Source organism: Primulina eburnea, chromosome 3 (assembly GCF_022965805.1).
Source record: "Primulina eburnea isolate SZY01 chromosome 3, ASM2296580v1, whole genome shotgun sequence".
Lineage (NCBI taxonomy): Eukaryota > Viridiplantae > Streptophyta > Magnoliopsida > Lamiales > Gesneriaceae > Primulina > Primulina eburnea.
Window position 1 is genome coordinate 1,335,198 of NC_133103.1, and position 23,663 is coordinate 1,358,860.

At 35.7% G+C, this 23,663-nt stretch overlaps 4 protein-coding genes and 1 long non-coding RNA gene across 11 annotated transcripts; 4 read left to right on the forward strand and 1 right to left on the reverse strand.

The window, feature by feature from the left end:
- The first annotated feature begins 1,274 nt into the window (after positions 1–1,274).
- Positions 1,275–4,586, forward strand: LOC140825140 (protein FAR1-RELATED SEQUENCE 5-like). Its single transcript, XM_073186718.1, has 3 exons — positions 1,275–3,950; positions 4,047–4,111; positions 4,186–4,586. Exons 1-3 carry the CDS (start codon positions 1,789–1,791, stop codon positions 4,203–4,205), a joined length of 2,247 nt encoding a protein of 748 aa, XP_073042819.1. The 5' UTR covers positions 1,275–1,788; the 3' UTR covers positions 4,206–4,586.
- A 2,934-nt stretch (positions 4,587–7,520) lies between these two features.
- LOC140825141 (uncharacterized) lies at positions 7,521–10,592 on the forward strand. Of its 5 annotated transcripts, none has more exons than XM_073186722.1 (7): positions 7,521–7,915; positions 8,292–8,353; positions 8,647–8,687; positions 8,787–8,938; positions 9,007–9,079; positions 9,850–9,915; positions 10,194–10,592. In XM_073186722.1, exons 1-7 carry the CDS (start codon positions 7,641–7,643, stop codon positions 10,254–10,256), a joined length of 732 nt encoding a protein of 243 aa, XP_073042823.1. In that variant the 5' UTR covers positions 7,521–7,640; the 3' UTR covers positions 10,257–10,592. The 5 variants fall into 5 exon arrangements, with proteins under 5 accessions (XP_073042823.1, XP_073042820.1, XP_073042821.1 ...); XM_073186719.1 differs by having other exon boundaries at positions 7,527–7,915; positions 10,189–10,592; XM_073186720.1 differs by lacking the exon at positions 8,647–8,687 and having other exon boundaries at positions 7,528–7,915; positions 8,292–8,367; positions 10,189–10,592.
- A 188-nt stretch (positions 10,593–10,780) lies between these two features.
- LOC140827970 (uncharacterized) lies at positions 10,781–11,651 on the forward strand. The gene is made up of 2 exons (XR_012117081.1): positions 10,781–11,378; positions 11,467–11,651. It is a non-coding gene; the product is annotated as an uncharacterized lncRNA (long non-coding RNA).
- Positions 11,652–13,647: 1,996 nt separating this feature from the next.
- On the forward strand, positions 13,648–15,495 carry LOC140825142 (probable WRKY transcription factor 53). The gene is made up of 3 exons (XM_073186724.1): positions 13,648–14,264; positions 14,354–14,482; positions 14,754–15,495. The coding sequence occupies exons 1-3, from the start codon at positions 13,936–13,938 to the stop codon at positions 15,415–15,417; spliced, it is 1,122 nt and encodes a 373-aa protein (XP_073042825.1). The 5' UTR covers positions 13,648–13,935; the 3' UTR covers positions 15,418–15,495.
- A 2,690-nt stretch (positions 15,496–18,185) lies between these two features.
- On the reverse strand, positions 18,186–23,528 carry LOC140825143 (uncharacterized). 3 transcript variants are annotated; one of them, XM_073186727.1, is made up of 6 exons: positions 23,423–23,528; positions 22,694–22,872; positions 19,983–22,281; positions 19,358–19,418; positions 18,987–19,207; positions 18,186–18,487 (listed from the first exon to the last, which is right to left on the reverse strand). In XM_073186727.1, the coding sequence occupies exons 2-6, from the start codon at positions 22,827–22,829 to the stop codon at positions 18,433–18,435; spliced, it is 2,772 nt and encodes a 923-aa protein (XP_073042828.1). In that variant the 5' UTR covers positions 22,830–22,872; positions 23,423–23,528; the 3' UTR covers positions 18,186–18,432. The 3 variants fall into 3 exon arrangements, with proteins under 3 accessions (XP_073042828.1, XP_073042827.1, XP_073042826.1); XM_073186726.1 differs by lacking the exon at positions 23,423–23,528 and adding an exon at positions 23,224–23,416; XM_073186725.1 differs by lacking the exon at positions 23,423–23,528 and having other exon boundaries at positions 22,694–23,416.
- Positions 23,529–23,663: the final 135 nt, after the last annotated feature.

Below are 23,663 nucleotides of genomic sequence, written 5' to 3' on the forward strand. Positions count from 1 at the left end.
GGGGATTAATATTCTAATTTCTAATAAATAATTTCATTATTTAGTAAAGATATAAATAAAACAATAAGTTCTGTTTGGTAGACGGAGTGAACTTAAACTTCGGGAGTGACTTTTAACTACATGCCTCGATCGGATCTCTATCGAGTCAGTGACAACTGAAGTGCTGATTTTTTCGTGCTCTATATTTATAAATTTATTGCTCAAATTCATTCAACTGTGTCACTAAAGATATATTTTATATTATATTTATTATATATATCACGTTTGGTGACCGAACATTAAATTTTATTTAAATGGCTCGCATCTGCACATGTTACGTGTTATTTTTGACTTGTTCACTTTTGTGCTCGTACAAGCCACTAAACTCAAGAAAATATCTTTATTATGTCAAAGTTATCAACTTGTATGATAATTATAAATCAAGTTGACTATTCTCACAATAAATAAATAAATATATATATATATTTATTATATATATAAATTAAAAACACATGGCTATCATTCAAGGACGTGCTACATACAATATGACAGCTCATAAAATGATTAAAATTCAAGGTGTGTTTGGTTGAGTGGATTAAATAATGATAGATTAATAGTCAAATATTTATCGTTAAAATTTTAAGATATTTTAATAATCATTTTCACTCGGTTTAAGATCCGATTTTATTAATCAAATAGTTATCCATAAAATTAGATCTTAAACCGGATCAAAATGATTATTAAAACAACTTAAAATTTTAACGATAAACATTTGACTATTAATCTATCCTTATTTAATCCACTCAACTAACACATGTAAATCGTCAAAGATACTACGATAACCACGTTTAAACTAAGGGGTGTTGGCCGACTCTAAAGCAAAGTGCTTCACTTTTTATTTTTAAAAATCATTTGCTATTGTTTTTTAACTCCAAATTCTGCTTCTGCATTATCCTCTTTTAGAAATTAAATAACTTCTCTAAAAACATAATCTTTTACAAAACTCATATATATATATATAGGGAATTGATACCCTGGGCGCCCTTTGGTGAGCGCCCAGTGGGCGACAGCTGAGCTGTCGCCCACATGTGCAGTTTATTTTTTTTTAAAGATTTGACGTTTCGCGACGGTTTTACAAATACGTCGCAAATGGCGACGGATTTTAACAAACCGTCGCGAAGCCCACATGTGCAGTTTATTTTTTTGTTTTGCGACGGTTTTAAAAATCCGTCGCAAATGGCGACGGATTTTAACAAACCGTCGCGAAACGTCAAATTTTTTTTATAAAAAGAAAAGAGGGGACAGAGGGGCGTTCCCAAATTTCGTGTCCCACCTTCGCCCAACAGCCCTTCTCCCACCTACGCTCAAATCTTTACGTTAAGAAGATTGAGCGAACTTCTGGAGCTCTCGTGCGGGGAAATATTCCGACGACATCAGAAGGTAAATCGATGTAGTTCTAAATTTCATATTCCGAAGAAATTTCCAATTTATGATTTTGAAGGTTTCCGGTGTATTGGCATACATGTTCTTTAATGTTTGTGAAGTGTAAGTCTGCATATTTAATTAATTGCACTAGGAAATGGTGTTGATGATCTAGCTATTTATGTATCTGGAGTATTTATAAATTTATTCATTTCTAGTATGTTTTGTTAAAATATATTTTATACTTGATGTTGTTTCTCATATGATTATATTGTTACCGTCGCTAATCGTGCTCGGTTAATCCCCAGACAATCCTCGCCAGCACCTTACCGCCCGCAAAGATTTTCGAGCACCACCCCACGTCTGCCTAGCGCCACTGTAGATGAAATGGATCAATATAGTGGAGATGAACAATCGTACATCCCCCAAGTCGGTGATGATCAGAAACCCCAGATTGGTATGAGATTTGATTCGTTAGAGGATGCATTCTCATTCTACAACCAATATGCCCGAGAATCCGGTTTTAGCGCGAGAATGAGTAATAGCAAGAAAAGTAAGAAAACAAACGAAATTGTATGGAAGAAATTTGTATGCTTTAAAGAAGGGCATACAGATGATATTCGATGGAGCAAACAGACAAAAAAAGATCAACCAAGAAAAGAAAGAGCCCGTGGTGAGACTAGAACCGGATGTTTGTCCAAGATTTCAGTTGTCAAGGAACAAACAGGTCCGGGTTGGGTTGTCAGTACTTTCGTTGAAAGTCATAATCATTCATTATCGACTCCGTCGAAGGTGCATTTGTTACGCTCGCATCGCAGTATTTCTGCATCAAAAAAAATGTTGAGTCAACAATTTGCAGAAGCCAATGTGCCAACTTGTCAACAAATGAGATTATTTGAGATAGAGTCTGGTGGGCCTGAACATGTAGGTTTCATAGAAAGAGATATCAGAAACTACGAGCAAAGTGTTAGGGATGAGCATAAGGGTATTGATGCAGAAACATTGGTCGATTTCTTCGAATCTGAGAAAGAGAAGAATTCATTGTTCTTTTTTGATTATGAGACTGACTCGGACAACAGATTTACCAGGTGTTTTTGGACTGATCATGTGTCAAGAAGGGCATACACTGCTTTTGGTGACGTGGTTGTGTTTGATACTACATACAACACCAACAAATATGGGATGATTTTCGCACCATTTGTAGGAGTTAATCATCATCATCAGACCATTCTTTTTGGTTGTGGATTGTTGAGTGACGAAAAAACAGATTCTTTTGTTTGGTTGCTTAATAAATTCCTAGAAGCCATGTGTCAAGGTGCCCCAAACTTGATTATCACTGACCAAGATCCGGCTCTGACGAAAGCCATATCACAAGTTTTTCCTCGAACAACACATCGATATTGTTTGTGGCATATACTGAACAAATTCTCTGAGAAATTAAACCCAATGACTTTCCGTGATCACTACGAAAGCATAAGGAATGCCATTCTACATTCCTCCACAGATGAGGAATTTGAGAGTTCCTGGGAAGCTGCTATGTCTAATGCTAACTTGGAACAACATGATTGGCTGTCGTTGATGTTTGATTTGCGACATAAATGGGTGCCAGCATATTTTAATCATGTATTTTCTGCGGGTATGTCAAGTAGTCAGCGGTCCGAAAGTTCACATGCTTTTTTCAAGAGATATATATCTAGCAAGAACTCATTGATGGATTTTATCATTCGTTTCAATAAGGCACTCCGGCACCAAAGACACAATGAGTTAGTTGCAGATCATGTCGATATGAATGAGCGTCCCAAGCTACAGTCCAAATGGCCAATGGAATCTCAGATGGTGACGGTTTACACGAAAAAGAAATGGTTGGAGTTTCTAGAAGAAATGAGTCAGAGTCATGGTTATTACGTGCAAACAGAATCTGTGGGAAATGAGTTTGGGATTTACAAGGTAATGAATTTTCAAGCTTCTTCTTCTTCGAAACCAAGAGTGCTTACACATGTCATACAAGGGGATGATATATTGTGCAGTTGTATGAAATTTCAGTTTGAGGGCATTCCATGCAGGCATATATTAGCATTTTTTCGTATAAACCAAGTCTTTCATTTGCCTGATAAATATATACTGAAACGTTGGACGCAAGCAGCAAAGAATGTAGAATTTTTTCCTACAGATGAGCCAAATGTGGTTGAAGCTCCAGAAAGATGTTTGATGTCAAGACATTTGAGGTTATCCTATAAAGCTTCTGCATTAGTTGATATTGCATCATTGACTGTTGAGGGAACAAATTTCTTGAATGCACAGTTTGATTATATTGGCAACAAAATGAAAGATTTGAATATGACTACAACAGTAAGCGGTGGAAGTCAATGTAGAAGAGCCACAGATAGGGCTGTTGATATCGTTGATCCTCAAAAAATTAGAACAAAGGGATGTGGGAAGAGATTAAAGTCATCAAAGGAGAAGGCAACCACACAGGGAAGAAAATGTCGTGGGTGTGGACGCCGAGGTGTGCAGCATGACAAGCGTAACTGTCCAAATTTGCAAGACGGGTATGTGTTTATCAACAATGTAAATTTTTAGTATTTTTGTATATATTTGGTTAATCATCAAAATTAATATATGGTGGCATACTCAACGTTCTTCAGGTCAACTATTAATAATAAAAACGAAGAAGAAAGCTCAGATGACGAAGATTTTGGATCGATAGATGGTAATTTAAATCTCTAAATATATGTTGTTAATCATCAATATTTTTTTTATTCATAACTGTTTTGAATTTTACAGGTTCTAACAACTGGATTTGATAAAGGTTATTATTTTATCAAGTTGAATATGTGCGATGGGGTAACCATTTTATAGTGCTTTATCAAACCTCTGTCGTGGATGAAACATCGAGCTTTGAGGTTTCTGTCACCATGAGAAGGATCCTCTGCTTAATTCAAGAATTAGCATTGTAGAATTTTCAAATTCAATATGATAACCATTCTCTGTCAAGAAATCTTGGTGTTTTAATTTTCCTGCTGCCATATTGTTGTATCGTTCTCTTTCATATGACTTATGGAACATGTATAAAAACCCGCTGTGGTCGACGTAAAACATCATGTTTGTGTCGCGTAGTAAATTATTTCTAATTTCCACCTGTCTAATGCATTTGTGGGCTGTTGGGCGAAGGTGGGACACGAAATTTGGGAACGCCCCTCTGTCCCCTCTTTTCTTTTTATAAAAATTGACGTTTTGCGACGGTTTGTTAAAATCCGTCGCCATTTGCGACGGATTTTTAAACCGTCGCAACACGTCAAATTTTTAAAAAAAATAAACTGCACATGTGGGCTTCGCGACGGTTTGCTAAAATCCGTCGCCATTTGCGACGGATTTTTAAAACCGTCGCGAAACGTCAAATTTTTAAAAAAAAATAAACTGCACATGAGCTGTCGCCCACTGGGCGCTCACCAAAGGGCGCCCAGGGTATCAATTCCCTATATATATATTAACAAAAATGTCAACAGTTATAAAAATTAAAACGTACGATGATTGTTTTTCATTAATATCTATTTTCAAATTACAAATAATATAAGGATAAGTTTTATGCGAGACGGTCTAACAAATATTTATTCGTGAGATTTGTAAATTATGTTCATATTTACAATAAAAACAAATTTTTGCAATTAAAAATAATATTTTTTTACGGGTGATAGAATAGATGTCTCACATAATTTTTTATGTGTATAATTATATTATATTATTATATAAGTGTGGGCCGACTATTTGTCCATATTGAGGTCAAAAAAATTGTATGGACTCTAATTACTTGGATTATCATCCATACTCATAAGTGTTTTAGTCTCTTTGTTAACAAATGAACAAGTATAACAACATACATATATATCATAAAAGCTCACAAAAAATTTCAAATATAAACTAAAAGAATTGGTATCTTGTAAGATATTTATATATGTTGATCAGTCGACTTGATCTATACTTACAATAAAAATAATATTTTTTTATATAACTTGTATCGATTAATAGATACACCTAACAAAATAGTTTTCGTGAAAATGAAAATGAAAATAAAAATAAAATAGCAGTAAATAATATTTATTTTTGGGCAATTAGCGCCGATCCCGAGGCATGCGTTTGTCGTAAACCCTCAATATCAGTGGCTTGAAAAAGATCACATGGACGTACACTGGATAATGCGAACAGAAATTTGACCAAAACAAGATTTGTTCCTTCTCCCTGTAGAGCTTCTGGCCTTAGCCATTCATTACTTCATTATAACAGCCTACTGTGATTAATTTCAAGATGGCTATGATCAGAAGCCCTTGAGGGAGAGGGGACAGCTGATGCTTTGAAATCATACACATCATCGCTCTTCGTTCGAGTTAAGATTTGGCTTGTTACATGCCCATATATATATATATATATATATATATATATATATATATATATATAATCTGAGAAATTGAAAAGAGGGCACTAAAATTAAATATTTTAAGGAAAACTGTTTCGCAAAATCGGTGGGGTTTCCATATCTTTGGCACTATCGGGACACACCATACCCCATATCCTATTTTAAAAAAGGTCCAAGATTTGCTAAAAAGATTAAAGCCAAATTGTTAGATATGCTTTACATCCAATGGATCGAATTGCCAGATCTTGATATAAATCACGAGGCTCTAGAAATAGGGAAAAATAATTAGTTTCGTGTTGCCAGCTCATCTTATATCAAATGTGATATAATAGTATAAACCCATTGTTAAGAACACTCCACTTTATAATATTACTCACATTTATAAAATTTGTTCACATAGTGAGCACCAGTTGGATCGTGAATGAGATGATGAATTATGTATAATATAAAGATGATAAATCAATATATTTGATGAGATAATGATGCATGCCACTAATATTTTATAGAACAAGAACCAAACATTAGACAAAGCAATGATAGATATTAATCAATCAATGTTTTATCGTCACGGCAAGAGGTCATCGAACATCTATTTTATTCATATTTGTGTGTGTGTGTGTGTATAATTTTGAAAGAGAGTTTTGGCTCCTGAGAACACCGAATGGACAATTTGATTGATTATCATTTCTTGGGCACGTTTATTTGACATTTTTTGGTCCCTTCTTTATTGACTTATCTCTTCATTTTGTTCTGTGAATCTCTTTATAATACCCAATCGAATGGAGTTGTTGCAGAGGGCATAAGGGATCCTAGAAATCATATATATCCCGTTTCGCAGTTTGGCATCTTAAGTTATCCCCAATTTTGATTATGGTAGACGACTTGGCCGGAGTGGCGAAAAATGGAAAGCACGGAAAGGGTTGATGTTACGTTATAGAATTAGGTTCGAAAAACGAGGTAGAAAAGTAGTGGGCCTTGTTAAATTAGGTTATGTGGGTACCTTCAATAATATATATATGCTTTTTATAATTCCAAAAAATTTATGCTGCTTTATTTTGGCAATATATGAAATTATAATGTAGTGGCTTTTATATCTATCTACATATTATATTACATATTACAAATAGATGATATTTTTACAATTTTTTAAAACTAAATCATTGTATATTTGTAAATAGAAAATTGTCAATTTTAATCATGTATGTATTTTATGGTGATGTTTTTAGGTATTTATATTTTGTTATATCAATTATATATATATTTTCTATATGATCAGTTTGATATTTTTTTTCTCAAAATCATGCAAGTAAATGACTAATGTCATTGTTAAATTTTATAATTACGTGATTTAAAAAATTACTCGTAAAATCTATTTAACAATATAATTATAAAAAATTAACAATGATATTATAATTTCGAGAAAAAAAAAACTAATCACTAAACATAATTACCGAATTACAACTGCTTAAAAAAAATATAACTAAAAATATCATTATATTGAACTGAAATTGACATTTGGCATTTAAATATGTATGTTGTGTTTATCCATAAAAAAATCTCTTATTTGAGTCATCCATAAAAAAATATTACTTTTTATTGTGAATATCGATAGGATTGATTCGTCTCATATATAAAAATTCGTGAAACTATCTCACAAAAAATCTCCTCAACTTTATACGATAGACTATATGTATTTATCTCGGGCCGTCGATTGAGCTCCCTTCCTTCCCCCGTGTAATCAAAATGGCATGGGCATTGTATTGCAACACGTGTGCATTTGTGCAAAATCCTCAATTTGATTGGCGCGAAAATCTCATGCGGATTTCTGATGAGAACAGACGAACTAGGGTTTCCAGTTACAATTCGAGTCGGTTGCACAAAAATCAGAAAAAAATCAATCCAACAGTGCGCCACAGAAATGACTTCGAAACGCAAGCGCATTAACAGGAACGAACCTAAAAAAGAAGAAATTAAAGAGCAACCACAGATAGAGGAGGGAGCTCAGAAAATATGTGCGATAACAAAGAAGGCAGATCAATCACCTGTTGTTATTGTCTTTGCTCATGGGGCTGGTGCTCCTTCCTCCTCGGATTGGATGAGAAGGTAGGTTCTCCCATCCATCCACTCTACATATGTGTGTGTGTGTGTCTGTCTCATGGATTTCTTCATGGTGGAGTGTGAGGTGTCTACCGTGTCGCCTTCTCTTTCACAGCTTTTTGTATGTTTCACTAAATGCTGCGTCGCCTTCTCTTTCAAGTGATGGATTTTGCTGGGCGGAACCGTGCCGGAATTGTGTTTTCGTGTGTGTGAGTGGAGGAGGGAGAGGTAGCCCTTGTGAGTTCGGAGATTCAAAATAATATTAATAATGTTCTCTCATATATTTTGCCTACTCAAAGGGGTTCTTTAAGGAATGGGATTACTTTTTCTTGCCTATTTTATAATTTCAAGAAGGTTATCTCTTGAAATGATATGTTTGCAGATGGAAAGATATGCTGGCCGAGGCCTTAAATGCTGTTGAAGTAGTGACATTCGACTACCCTTGTAAGTGTAGCAAGGTTAGACATATCACGAATGTAGGATCATACTATTAAAGTGAAAACCTATTCATCTATTCCCATTAGCTCGAGCTTTTGGGACATGTTGGATATCATAGGCAGGTGGTCAATTTTTTCATATCTCGTGTGCAATACCAGATAATTTTGTCAAGCTGGTCCTGGCCGGCATGTGTTGCCTGTTCTCGACCAACTTGCACCCGTATGCCTTCTATATTATGCATATTTCCTAGTATGTATAGGGGCATGTTGAACTACAAAACTATTGATTGTGCACTGCAGTCTCTCATGTTTCTGGACTAGGGCTTCAAATACATATCTATGTAAGTTTGAGAGATTTCAGGGTTGAAGAATCATTGCCATCTGAATAATTTTTTGAGTAACTATTTTGTGCTCCAGACCAAAGATCTAATTGATCGTAGATTGAGCTGTTTGCAGACTTTTCTGGAGGAAAGAAAAGATCTCCTCCGAAGGCCGAAAAGTTGGTTGATTTTCATTGTGATGTGGTAAGAGAGACCATGACTAAGTACCCTGGCCATCCACTAGTTTTGGCAGGGAAATCTATGGGATCGAGGTAAATTGGTGTGTATTATCCTCACTAGATGAACTGCCTACAATGTATTTCTTCTTTTTTATGACCAGGGTCAGCTGCATGGTTGCTGGCAAAAGTTGCATTTCAGCTTCTGCGATAATTTGTTTGGGTTACCCTCTAAAGGTTTGGCACTCTTTCGTAGTTCAGTTAGTGCACCATTTTACATAGACTTAAGATCTAGCTTCTTCTAGCCGTGATGCCTGCGAAAGCATCAATCGGTAGTACATTTCCTGTAGCTTCTATGCAGGGTCTTGATGGACCTGCATGCTTATTTTCCTAGAACCTGATAGTATGTTGGTAATCATCCTTCTCATATAGCATGATACCAGATTATTTCACTTTCTATACTCCCCCTGATCAACAGACTCTAGTCATGCCATGTTTTTTTTTAATTAATAAACTTTTTCATCTCTTTATATCTTAGTCTTGGTATAATATAATGTATAATATGAGTGATCTGGATGAACTGAAGGCATCTCATTTAATCCTTAAAAGAAGGTGAGCATCTTAAACTGCAAAACCCTATGGTGTAGGACTGTAGGTAATTAATTGGACCAATAGTATAAGATTTCATCTTGATTACTCGAGTACTGATGTTTTGTACTCAGAGTCTTAAGTTCCATAAAACTACCTAAATTCTACGGAAATCAAGTTGCGGATCCATTGATCTGTATTAACATCTGGGAATCCTTTCTTTGTGAAAATAATCTTCTTTTGTGTTTTTTTTTGAACAAGTACCATTCAGATTTTTCTATAGCCCAAATTAGAGTAAAGCAAAATTGATATGCACTATTTGTCTCGATGAATTTAGTTGTCTAAAGTTTCAGGGTGATGCCTTCTACAATTTTCATGTGCCTGAAGAGCATTGTCTTACTTGATAGAGTGATTTTTAGGGCACCAATGGCACATTACGAGATGAAACACTTCTGCAACTTACAGTCCCTGTTATGTTTGTGCAGGTAAAAAGCATCTATTCTTTTTATGATTACTATTGACATGCTTTTAATATAGGCTGAATTTCAAGAATGTCACAGCTATGAAATTAATTAGGATTGTGATGCATGCTGACTAGTTAGAGATTCTTAGAAGTTTATTGGCTTATAATAAACTTTTTAAAATTTATTAATTAGTGCTCTGTTGTATTAAAGTCTATGGTCGGTATTATTTGCCTACGGAAAGCGAGAATTGTATAGTACTTGGATATTTCATATGACCTGCTGTTTTTCTTGAAGGGTAGCAAAGATGGACTCTGTCCACTAGACAAGTTGGAAGCTGTAATGAAGAAAATGAAATGTGTTAACACGTTGCATGTGATCGATGGGGGTGATCACTCTTTCAAAATCGGGAAGAAGTATTTGCTTTCTGTTGGATCCAGTCAAGAAGAAATAGAAAACAAAGCTGTTGAGGCAACAGCAACGTTTGTTTCTTTAGCACTGTAAGAGAGAGCTAATCTCTTGGTATGTAACTGTTACGAGGAGGTTACTTGGTCTTAATGTGGTCAAACTTTTGCTACTTTCTTTTGTGATTTTAATATGTAAGTAATTTGTAGGGAACCTACTTGGTATTTTTAAGTTTCTAAACAGTAGTGTTAACTTTTATCTTTACTTTAAAGTTACAAGGGAATATGGTTCTGTTTGATCTTCTCGTCAATTTGGGCTTGATGCATTAATTTAATTTGGCCTCGCCATTGTTCAAGGATACTATTGGAGCCGGATAGTTAGCACTAGCAGCTTTTCATGTAATAAAAAGATACTTGCATACACTCCGCTCTATTTATGAATTAATTCGAGTAACATTGGCCCATTAAATATGATAAGCATCGAATCAAGTAAGGTTTCCTTCAGATTGATGCCAAAACTTGCGCTCGCCTGTCGTGGGAATCTGAAAATAGCCTTCTCTTTTATCAAGTAAAAGTAGATGCAAAGTGTGATTTAACACAAAGTTAGAGAATCCAACTATTCCGAGAATCTCCATCTATATGTAAGCTATAAGCAATTCAAACCGCATCACAAACCAAAAACCAGAGCCTTTGCCTTCATAGATTTTTAATCCTATGGCCTCAATCAAGAGCCACAGGCCCTCAGAGCAAACTAAAACCAGTAATAACAATGAGCATTCTTTCACTAACAAAGTGAAGGAAATGGCGCAATCCGCACGTAAAATATTCACTCATCAACAACACCAAGAATCAGCCACAAACAATCACACGCAAAACTTTCCAACGAATGGGGCTCCACAACATGGTGTAAAAATGGAGAAGACGAAGACGAAGACGAAAAAATCAGATGGGAGTGGTGGAAATTGCATGCCAAAGATGCGGGAACACATGAAGAACATGAAGAATAAGAAGAATAGGGAAGATAAACATAGCGACAATTCGAGCAGCAGTGACAGTGATGATGAGAAGAAGTCTCACAGAAAGGTGAACCTCTTCGCACCCCAATCTTTGCTGTTATATATTGTAAATTTGAACTGATCGATCAATATTGCCTTTTGTTTCGTGTATGCAGAATTAAGGGACGGGCATCTTCAAGTACCAAGAGAAGTGATTTTCATGCACGCCTAGTTTGATAAGCAGAGTCACCTTCCCATAACAATAACACAATCTAAATGTCAAAAGCACATAAATATTTAAATATTGGGAGTGTACTCTATATGGTAGAAAGAAATAAAATCTGTGTGTTTGAAATAATGATTCCATCGATCGTCTTGTTATTATTTTGTTGCATATATCTTTTGGTATTTTTAAAAAATTATATACACGATGTTTATGCAAATATAAATATATAATCGCGTAGTCTCATAAATTTTTAGTATCATATATTATGATTAACGGGTCATTTTGACCCATTTTAGAAATTTTATTTCGTTAAAATTTCATATATTCATTAGATAGATAAATAAAAAAAAAAGTCGCATTATTGCAAATTGTACTTTGTGTGTTTTTAATTTTATCATAAATTGCTACTTGCTCCATAACCAAGTCATTAATTTTTATTTTTTATTTTTTAAAATAAAAAAAACATAGAACAGTATGGCTTATACTATATATAGTTGGGCTTTAACCTGGGCCTTCAAAATGATCGAAGTGTAAATTGGGCCTTCTTAGTGTATTGACGTTCTTTTCGGTACGTTTGAGCTTTGCTGTTTATGTCCATTTGGAATTACATTTTAAGTTGATGTTTACTCTTCTAGAAGAAATAGAGTAATTGTAAATGAAATGCACAAAAGACAAAATTGTTTTCATCATACGTATCTTGTTCGTCAGAAATTAATGAACTAATTCCAAATGTTTTAAGTAATTTTTATTGACTTTGCATGAATTTGGTCTTGGTCCCCATATCTACGATTTACAGGATTGATCCCTTTGATTTTGTTTCCAATTTGATTGTATTATGTATATGATCACCAAAGTTAACTTCCGCGGATGGTCGTCTTACCAGAAACATGATGAGATGCCTGCTTAATTTGATGCTACTCTCAATTGCTCCATGTAATTTTCATGTGCGTTTATGCATTAAGCAACATGATTAATCAATAAATCTCTTTTAAATTATGAGACGGTCTAACAGATATTTATATGTGAGACGAATCAATCATACTCATATTTTAAATAAAAAATAATATTTTTGAGATAAAAAATTATTACTTTTTACATATAAACAAAATAAAATATTTATTTCACAAAATTAATTGATTTGACTGTATTTTTTTTTTTTATTGGAACAATGTCGTCACAAACGACCCACCAATTGAGGCCCTCTCAATTCTCATTTACTCAATGCTATCAAATAACGCGGCATTTGAAGATTCTTGATGCCTTGGTATTATTATTTTGTAATAAAATCTATCACTTTCGTCAAAATTAAAATATGTGACTCCATTTTCTTCCCACGCATTATTTCTTTTTAAGTTTTGAATTGGTCAGCACTTGAACCTTCCAAATTACGGTTGTATTCACAAAATGTATTACAAGAAGGGAATATCACCTTTTGAAGGGTTGTATAATATTATAAAAAAATATTATATTAATTAATAAATAAAATATAGATTAGACCAAAACCTCCTTCTTGAATAATTTTCTCTAATCATTAAAAATTTACATATATCTTTGTAAGTGAACTGTTTTTGAATCTATTATAAAACTTATGACCGAATACATTAATGTAATTATCAAATATCATATGCTTCCCGACACTAAAGAAATCTGATTTTCTCTAATCTAAACTCAAAACTGAGCCAGAAGCTTAAGATGAGGCGACAACAATTTTGAGGAGATAATTTAGAGAATCTTGAAGATACACGGTTGAGTTTATACGACATTCCGAATATATTTTAATAAAAAATGATGAATCATTTGTCTGAATTCAAAATAAAAATAGGTGGATCTATAATATGTCTTTGATCTAACCAATGCAAGCCATACGTTCGATGAACAACTCCTAAGTTCTCGAAATCGAGACGTTCGTTTTACTCTACACTACAGCAATCTTTCGAAGGTTTGAATTGGTCATCACTTGACTTTTTGGCTACCTTCCTAACAATCACCATTATGAACGAGATTTATGACCAAAGATTGGTCCACGCAGAAAAAATACTCAGTTTCTCGGTCAAAATTCAACTCTTTCACTTCGCTCTTTTCTTTTCTCAGGTTTCTTTAATTTCAAAAGAGTCCACTTTCTACTTCAACAGCGTCTCCTATACACACATACATACACCCTTCTCGTTTCCTATAAATATAACATCCAAAACACCCTCCTTCACAGCAAAAACAAACGGCCTTAAAAAATGAAATAGCCATGCTGTTTTGTCCATTTACCTAATCTTCTGAACTATCCAGATCCTATTATTTCTTATATTTATGAGAGAAAACTGATTCTGCTTTATAACTTGAATAGTTATACCGTTTTACGGTTCCGTCGTGTCGTGCGAAGTGAGCCATATTTCCTATACAAGAATAGGGAGGAAAAATACAAGAAATGGAGAGTCCTGTAAACTGGGAATATCAGACACTTATCAATGAGCTCACTCAAGGAATGGAGAAAGCGAAGCAGCTTCGTTTTCATCTGTGCACGTCGTCTCCGAACCAAGCTCGGGACTTGCTAATTCAGAGGATTTTGTCTTCTTATGAAAAGGCTCTGTTGATTCTGAAATGGAGTGGATCAAAACAGCAAGATCAAGTTTTTATGACAGCGGCAACATCAGTTGCGCTCGAGTCTTGGGTATCGGTTGATGGAAGTCCAAGAAGTGATGGTTTGAACAAGAATTTCGGGGATCATCAGGATTACGTTAATCCCTCAAAGAAAAGGTGAAACTTTCAAATAAAATATGGATATCTCGTTGACATTATTTGTGTCTGCGTTTGTGTTCACTCTGTTACTTCATTTAATTTAACAGAAAGCAACAGCGCACTTGGACCGAACAAGTTAAAGTTTACTCTGACAGTGGACTTGAAGGCCCTACTGATGATGGATTTAGTTGGAGAAAGTATGGGCAAAAGGACATTTTGGGAGCTAAATATCCTAGGTATGTATGTATACTCACTGTTTCCTACTTGGAACGCATTCATTACACGTGAGGAGGGGTGATCAAGCAGAGGGGCAAGGTAGACAACCGTTCCTTCGAATGCAATTTTTTTTGAAATTTTATGCTCATTTTTTTTTTTGAAATGCAAGTTTTACAGTCAAAATCCTACACGTGAGAGATATTTGGCTCTCGAGTCTGGTTTGATTATCTTGTTCTAGCATAATATTATTCTTATCCGAACAAAACTGATGCAAGTGGATCCATTTTGTAGGAGCTACTATCGATGTACGTACCGTCCGGTTCAAGATTGTTGGGCGACGAAGCAAGTGCAAAGATCTGATGACGATCCGACCGTATTCGATATCACTTACAGAGGAACACACACTTGCAACCACTCCACTAATGCAATCCCACCACCAGCATCACCTGAAAAACAAGAAATGAAACATGATATTTCTCACTGTCTTCATCAACCACAACAGCTGAATCAGACACTTTCCAGCTTGAAATCTAACCTCAGAGTCCACACTGAGGATTTAAACAATGATGAAACATCGGCCCACTTCTCTTTTCCATCAACATTTGCATCCTATGACAGGGAAAATCACTATTTTCCATTATCTGATCTTGTTGATGGATACCGCCAGGGCACGTATTCAGGAACATACTCGCCACTGTTTTTATCTCCAGCTGCCTCAGAGTCGAATTACTTCACTCCAGGAACTTATAACCCAATGAAGAGCAATTGGGGAGGTGCTAATTTGCAGCATACAGAAGCTGATATTGCCGAGATAATGTCAGCCCATGCTTCAACAACTAATTCCCCGATCGGAGGTGTGGAGTTTTCGAATGTTCCTGTTGGTGTCGACCCAAATTTCCCATTCGACACCACAGAATTTTTCACACATTCCAACTTTGAATGTGGACAATTATAGGAAATAAAGTGGTCCTGCTACTACCCTGATGTGTGGTCTTTGAAGGGGTTAAAATATGAAGAAGATAATCGTAGCATACATATTCAGTGTTCATAGTTTTTAGACTTTTTGTCATTCACCAGGAAGAACAAGCTTCTAAAGTTACTAGTTCAAGTACAAGTGTTCATATCTAGAAACTCAAACAAAAAAAAGCACTATAATATCCTCTTAGGTAGCATTCTAAATGTAGATTTAGTCAAAGATCAGAGCGTCAAATGCTCCAAGATTACCCCATCAAGAACCAATAAACCATAACATATGAATAGATAAACAAAGCCAATTCAGCAAATTTCTAAGATAAAGCTGCAAAGATTAGATAACTAATATAAGCCTTGAACAAGTCTTCGTGAAAATTGTAATGGATAATAACAGATTTAACTTTATCCATGAATAATAAAGAGCTGGATCGTATTTGAATCATCCTAAGACGTAGATATACACCGCCAGCTAACAGTAACGATGGAGATGACACATTACTTTCGATTATGCATGGAAGATTCATACTTTGATATGTCTCACAAGAATGCAAGATTATATTTGATAATTTGTTGCAATCTATCTTTCGTACGTTCAAATCTTCTCATTTGAATTCTATAGTAAATCTAGTTCTGCAGACTTGTCTCCATCTTCATCTGGCTTTTCATATAATTTACAGCCGTCTCCGGGTTTTTTTAAAACTAATTTAAATTTTAAATTTTTTTTCAAAAATAATGCAAAAAAAAAATGTTGCAAAATTACGGTAAACCGTGAGTAAGAACGGATTGAGTCCACGTTAGCCTATTAGCGACGGTTTGACACATCCGTCGCTACTAGCGACGGTTTATTTACTAGTGTAAAAATCCGTCGCCACCTCAAACTTTTGCGACGGTTTTATAAAACCGTCGCTATATTATGGAATTTTTCGAATCCTTAAAAAAATTATAATAATAAAAAATTATTTTTCGTTATTTCGGTATATTAAAAAAAAATATTTCATACCGATACCGAAATTTTCAGTACGGTATCCTTTTCGGTATACCGATTTTTCGGTAGCTTGTATTTATGTGTGCTGTTAATAACATATGCAATTTTCGCAGCGCACAATAAAGACACGCCACGCCGTTCAAAGTATTATCAATGGCGTGCATCTTTATTTGCACTGTTAATAGTAAAATATTTTTAAAAACATTATGTCTGGACATTAACGACGTACATTAATCGCACGTCGTCATTTACTATTCACGGCTAAGGTTAGGAAAAAATACCGAAATTCCGAAAAATCGTACAGAAAAAAATATCGAACTTACCGAAAAAATACGATATTTTTTCGGTAAGCTCGAAATTTTTTCGGTAAGTTCGATATTTTTTCGAACTGTCGCTTTTTACACTGTCGCTTTTAGCGACGGTAAATAAACCGTCGCTAGTAGCGACGGAGCGTCCGTGTTTTGTAATCACGGTTTGCCGTAATTTTGCAATATTTTTTTTTTTTGCATTATTTTTGAAAAAAAATTTAAAATTTAAATTAGTTTTAAAAAAAAACCGCCGTCTCTATGTCGTCAAGCTCACTCAATCCTAAATCCACCGCATCCCATGCCGACCGCCCCTTCCCTAAAGCCTCGTTAATACTCTCCTCCGAGTCAGTCGGCGTCGCCACCATGATCCCTCCTCCATTCACACTATTGTCAGTCGCGGGCACGGAAGAAGAAGGATCGATGAGGTAGCGCTTGAAAATGGGGGTCGAATTCAGGATCTCCATGGGCATAGACTTTGCCAGAACTAGAGAAAGTGATGACGAGTGCCTGGGTGGCGAAGTTGTCGCAAAATTCAGAGGCCTTGACGCCGTTTTGTGAAGGTGGTGTGCAGCTCCTCTCTGTTCTCGATCAGCTTGATCCCCACCCTTCTCTTCTTCTTCGGTTCCTTGATTCCTTCTATATCCATCACTTTTTTGGCACAATCTTTTGACATCGCTGGACTCATATTACCTCCTTCCGTAAGCAGAGAAGATTAAGGACGGCGGGGTTTGCGTTTGGATTCGGGTTCAATTATATAATTATTAGCATTCAATAGTTTAGGATAAGTTTAACGGGTTGATGATATTGAATATGATAAATAATGCTATGAATATTAAAATATTAGAGTATGCTGTCAAATAATATTTAATAAATAATAGTATATTTGATTGATCGAAAAAATTTAAGATAAGATGATAAAATACGATTTTTTTCTTTTCAATAATTAATGAATATAAACAAAATAAATATACGAAAGTAAAATTACTATTTTAATTAAATGATTTGATTGATGTAAGATATATATTCATCATACAAAATGCAAGCGAACAAATTATTAGATAGAATTATTTAAGTAATCCAATCACATCATGTGTTTTAACATTAATCAAATCTTTTTAATTAAATGATTTGATTGATATAATTGTCATTATTCAAGTCAAACAAGATTGAAAAATCACTGAAACAATGTGGCCATGCACATGATAATGAGTAAGTAATAAATTGTTTTTGTTATTCTATTAAAGTGTATTATTTTTAATTAATATTTTTCGATACAGATTAAAACTAATATTGCATGGAGTGATATGGAGGAATATGAGAAAATACAAAGAAAATTTACATGATGGCACAGAAGTCAAGAAATTGGTCGCCAGAAACAATGCCGAAAAATACATGTTTCAACGTATAGCCCCGGCTTAAACTACCGATTCACCCACTCAAGTGTTCACTTGTATACAATGAATGAATACCATATCAAATAATCAACACTCTATTTGCAGAAATCAAATTAAATACATCATTTGCTTTCATACATCGAATTGCAATAAAAAAAATTTCTGCCATGCAAAATGGATAATATTTCACACATGCAACTGATAACAGACAACATAGGTGACACTTTTTTAGGTAATCAAACTATGACAAAACAGCTGCGTCATGTAAAGAACCGAGAACATTCTGAGAAGCTTTGCATTTAATGCGGCAGTCAACCAAGATATGATGGAACTTTCATACCGAATCCGTGCTGGGCCCTCTCGACCCTGTCGAAATATCAAGAATTGTTAGTGCATCCGTGTAAATTTTGACCTGAAGGATGATAAAGGCAATGGCAAAATAATGGTTAGTTTCAAGTGAATGTGTTCACTGAAATCAGTAGAATAATTTGCGATTAAGAAATTCTGGACAAAAATTTGGGGAAAGAGTGAATCGATTCATGATCAAAGGGTTGAAAGATAATCCTACAAAGAGTATCTGGGTGGCAGATGGTTTGTGAGCCGGAGGTTTAAGCTACCCAAGGCAAATCAATCCCCTCGTAGGAGTTTTTCCAATAACTTCTTTGTTGATCCGATTATGCCAACCAAGAAAGCATGTGAAGTAAAGGAATGTTAATAAGAGGAAAAAGACTAGGGTCAAAGACTGGAAGCTCTATCTCGATGGCTTAACCCTGATTCACAAACTTGAGGTGCCTATGCCTGTGCTGGCATGGATCCAACCAAACATATTTAATAAGGATTTCGAGAAAAAAGTTGCAGTTCTTACGTTGGGGCAAGTTTGCCAAGATCTAGTTCCTCTCCAGTGCACTCATCAATCACCTTGCCCGATATCTCAATGTTATAAGACCGTTGTCGTGTGATGGGAAGACCTCTGCTAGAAAGCAAATCTAAATCTTTCTGGTTAAGTTCCCGCCCGTTGACAAAAATTCCAGTATTTCCAGCAGCACAAGTTTTTGGCATTGGATAGTTGAATTCTTCAATATTTGGCTGCGTAACATCAATCTAAATTTATCAATAACTTTTAATTAATAAGATCGTTGATTGCAATTTTTTTATTAGAAATATAATGACAATTCAAATACTTTAAGCTTGTTCAAGAATTGAAGATCTTATGCTTCAGACACTGGATGAACTCACCATGATAATGCCAAGACAAGGGTGGCCCATCACACCCCAAAAGCCTGCACGATTGTCGTACCTGGTTCAATAAAAGGGTGCAAAATCATTCATTATGTTTAGTGTCGAAATGAAAATAATTGCAGCCATGCTTCTCATGATACTTTACGAGAAAGAAATTAGATTATTTTGAAAAACAGAAGGATAGACGCTTCTTGTCAGAAGACGGGTAAGGTGAATATGTTCAAAGGGATACGCGAACGTGGTTGTCAAGTCATCATTCCATACAGTTTCAGCAAAACATGTTCTTTACTCAACGGAAAAAAAGGTATTTTCTTCATTGTCTTGCAATAGTAAATAGAACGTTGGTCATGAAAATGCTTCAAATTTATTTTATTTCTCAGACTTCTCTAAGCTCATGTTCACTTACTAGTGTCAATAGTGTCTCCTCAAAGCCCTGTCTGAGCCACGGAAATACACCTGATTTTTTTCTATTTTAATCTTCCAAATTTCATTACGCCCTAAATGGAAATTAGCAAATGCCATGCTATAACAAAGATACATTTATTGAACAATATGTAAACAAATCTTAGATGGACACAATAATGCACTGAAATAAATGAAAGCTAATTCGAGGAGTATTTACCAGTATTCTCCAGGTTGGATTGGTCCTGCTAACTTTTCAGCCTTCTTAACCAAACGATCCAGTATTACATGCCCGTTAACAAAGACTAGAGCTCCGCCATCTTGTGCATTTTGGTTAGATTTTGTGAGGTCTCTGAAACTCTTTTTGATGAGACCTGCAAAGAAAGACTCGCCCCCTTTGTTGACCTTACGGTTATCTTCTTTACTTGTTTCCACTGAGTCCTGAGAAACACAGCTGTTAGAAAATTCGTTTAAGGACACATCCATCTCGGTTGCCACCGTTGCTTCTGTCGCAGAATTATGCCGAAAATTAGTCCCACCAAAGGCAATTCTCTCATGCTCAGATCGCTTGCTTCTGTTTCCATCGTCAGATTGCCTGAACACTTTAGTATCAGGAAAATGACTGGACTGTTCTTTAGTGGGCAATTCAGGACTTAGAGAGGACTTGACTTCTGTCACATTTTCTGGGCTTTGCTCATTCTTGAGGTGGCATAAAGTTGAAGAAAGAGGATCCTGCTGTTTCTCAGATTCACCAGAATTAGATTTCTTATCTATTGGAGAAAACTTGGCTTGCAAATCATCACAATCATTCGAGTCACAGTTCAAATCCGCACTATTTGTATCACCAGGCCAATATATCACATTTTCATCCACTGTGCCACTAGAACCCTCGTCAATCTCATTTGGAAATTGGTCGACGTGCACAGAAACTGATCCAATACCTCCATTATTCCCAACCTCAAATGATATTATCGAAGAACAAGCCCCACATTTCATTTTGTGTTGCATTTTTGCAGAAGAAATGCATTTTCTTGGCAATTTCAGTAACTCAAAGCAATTGCAGCAGGTAATAAAAGGTGCACCACCTGCAATTGAACGGCACACCCGTCCACTTCTATGACTTACTGCCATCTTTCTGGCATGATGATAATTGGAGCGAATATTTTCAGCATCAACGTCACTTGAATTCATATGTAAAGACTGAAGAGAATTCAACCGATGCAGTCCCGAGCCTCCAAAATTATAACCAGGCAGTCCCTGTGGAGTAGGATTTATAGAACCATGAAAATTCAAATTAGAAGGTTCATTTTGAAAACTTTGGTTACGAAAACCCAAGTGATCAACCTTAGGAGGTAAATGCAAGTTCTTATTATAGCAATGCACACACGAGCATGCGGGCTGGTGAAAAAAGTTCTCGTGTGAGTGCAATATCATTTGATCGTGATTGGCATCTGCGTAGTAACCAGGAAACTGCTCGTTATATGGCAGATGCGTGTATTGAGACTCTGATTGGAGAGTCCGCCCACGAAGCATTTCTTGATGATGAGTGTCACCACGTGCCAAAAGATCGTGGGGGAACCCTCTTGGAGGACGTGATTCCCGACCACTTAAACCGTATCTATCTGTGTAAGGATTGAATCCAGCCATATGACCAAAATATGGAGATTCTAAATGATAGGGAGAAAGTGGTTTCTTGCCTAGGCCATGTGAATCAGTAAAGCCTTCTTGAACATAAGTAGCACGATTTCTACCATAATGATCGGATACAGTTGGAGAAACCATCCTCCGATCAGGAACCATTTTTTCCTTATGTCTGTCCGCCACATCACAAGACCGGCTAATTTGATCCTTCAACTCATCAAGTTTCCTTAGGAGCTCGTCTCGGTCATTCTCCAAATTTTTAACTCTAGCTTGCCCATCAAAATCTGGATCCTGATATCTAGTCCTCTCACCATATTCATAATAAGAATTCATTCCATGAGTCGATGGCCCCTCACCACGGTAAAGATGATCGTTAAACCTCACTTGTGCCACAACACCTTTGACAGGACCTAAAGAGGCTGCCACATCCGGTTCCTCCATAGGTAATGGCTTTGACCTTAATGATTCCAATGGAGGCCTCATTTCTTTAACTGCTTGTTCACCATTATAATTTGTGTATTCCAGCCCATTGGCATTCAAATCAAAGCCTCTTCCCTGATTAATATCACGAATCAGACCCGAACCATATGACCAGTAATCATCATTCTTGCTTTCCATTACTACCATCCTTTCTCTTTCCCGATTACTTATTTCAGAATCAGTTTTCGCTTCTCCATTTTCAACTCGCAAAGTGGAAATACCATCGGAAGACACTTTTCCGTTATGACTCCTCTCTGCCGTACCAAGCTCGGTTCCGTTGTCATTTTCCATTTCAACCTCAGAATTATGAACGATCCTACAGTTCTCGGAGATTCTTGGCCCCTTTACATCATTAGTTTTCTCGTACAATCTCTCTTCCAGAATCCCCTTCTTTTTCGCTATAAAACAACATCAGACGATCAAAAAATTAAATTCACAGAAAGGAAAACACATCGCCCAAAAAATTGAAGAAGAAAATTTACAAGTTCTAACATGACCTCATCCTGATCAATGGAAAAATAAATCCCCCGCAGCTGATATATCAACATTCCAATTCTAACAAGACAACCATATATCAAGATTCACAACCTTTACCCTAAAAAATAAACATAGTTACTACCTTTGCATTGTCTTCGGAGTAAAAAAATTCCAAATAAGACCATTTTTCATCAATAAGATAGATAATCTTGAAAACCGATACTAATGAAGAAAACCAAAACTAGCCAAGGGACCTAACTAAGAGTTCTCCACGTAGAGTAGCCTTTCTAGTAAACTTGCATATAGAACTAACAGAAAGATTACGAATTGTACCTTTGAGAACAGCACCACAGCCACCACATTGATACAGAGGGAAATCCGGGAGTTCTGGAAGGAGATTTTCACACTTGGGGCAGCGAACCAAACGTACCTTTGCGGCTTCCGTAGTCTTCCTATCTTCCAGCCCCATTTACTTCACCAAATCTTTGATTATTGATTGAATATTTTCTTGACTAAATAAATAAATTAAACAGGTCATCAAGAATTAATCAAAACAACGAAATTTCAATAGTCAATATCTCAAAAGTCAACACAAATCTTGAAGCCCACCACACCCAAATAGCATTAATACCATCCTCCAGCTAACCACAAAAATAAAATAATACACGAAATGGGATTTTCACAACGTTGCAAATGAAATTAATGCAAACAAGTGAACTGTCATATTCAAGACGTGAGGACACTATACAACAGTGCAAAAAGAGTAGGAAATTGCTTGACTTCTGCTTCTAAAATTACAGGGGTATTGAGTAACAGCACAACACAGCAAAATGGAGTCCAAGAACAAGCAAACAAAACAGTACTCTGTTTCTTGTTTGTTTTTCTTAGCTATCTCTGATTCTTGCCTATAATGAGTGGGGTAAAAAACAGAAAATTATTTTATTGTATTTTTTTACTTTAATTCAAAGCTGAGATTTTTGGGTTCCCAAGAAAAGGAGAAGCTGGGATTTGGAGGGAAGGGAATATGGTTGTGACTCGATTCCCGACATTTCTTTACTTTACCGTGACAGAGTTTTCTATCTTCGGTTGCTATCTTCGGCGACGTTGTTGTTATCACAACGTCGTATTTGACACCACAAACCCTTCGGGCGTTAACCCACTGTCAAGATTCCTTTTTTTTTTTATTTTAATTTTTCGGTATTCAAATCACCAAAAAGCCCCATGAGGTTTCTTTAACTTGAAAAAATCGAATTTCACTTTTTAAAAAATAATTTATGGATAATTGACTTCTAAATTTAATTTA

Excerpts from the sequence above, each read along its gene's own strand:
- LOC140825143 (XM_073186727.1), bottom strand. The coding sequence starts at position 22,829 with ATGGGGCTGGAAGATAGGAAGACTACGGAAGCCGCAAAGGTACGTTTG. Across the intron at positions 22,282-22,693 it reads CTGTGGTGCTGTTCTCAAAG|CGAAAAAGAAGGGGATTCTG; the intron begins GTACAATTCGTA and ends GTTGTTTTATAG. Across the intron at positions 19,419-19,982 it reads ATCCAACCTGGAGAATACTG|GTACGACAATCGTGCAGGCT; the intron begins GTAAATACTCCT and ends TTATTGAACCAG.
- LOC140825140 (XM_073186718.1), top strand. The coding sequence starts at position 1,789 with ATGGATCAATATAGTGGAGATGAACAATCGTACATCCCCCAAGTCGGT. Across the intron at positions 3,951-4,046 it reads TGTCCAAATTTGCAAGACGG|GTCAACTATTAATAATAAAA; the intron begins GTATGTGTTTAT and ends AACGTTCTTCAG. Across the intron at positions 4,112-4,185 it reads AGATTTTGGATCGATAGATG|GTTCTAACAACTGGATTTGA; the intron begins GTAATTTAAATC and ends TGAATTTTACAG.
- LOC140825142 (XM_073186724.1), top strand. The coding sequence starts at position 13,936 with ATGGAGAGTCCTGTAAACTGGGAATATCAGACACTTATCAATGAGCTC. Across the intron at positions 14,265-14,353 it reads GTTAATCCCTCAAAGAAAAG|AAAGCAACAGCGCACTTGGA; the intron begins GTGAAACTTTCA and ends TTAATTTAACAG. Across the intron at positions 14,483-14,753 it reads TTGGGAGCTAAATATCCTAG|GAGCTACTATCGATGTACGT; the intron begins GTATGTATGTAT and ends TCCATTTTGTAG.
- LOC140825141 (XM_073186719.1), top strand. The coding sequence starts at position 7,641 with ATGAGAACAGACGAACTAGGGTTTCCAGTTACAATTCGAGTCGGTTGC. Across the intron at positions 7,916-8,291 it reads TCCTCGGATTGGATGAGAAG|ATGGAAAGATATGCTGGCCG; the intron begins GTAGGTTCTCCC and ends ATATGTTTGCAG. Across the intron at positions 8,354-8,646 it reads AGTGACATTCGACTACCCTT|TCTCTCATGTTTCTGGACTA; the intron begins GTAAGTGTAGCA and ends TGTGCACTGCAG.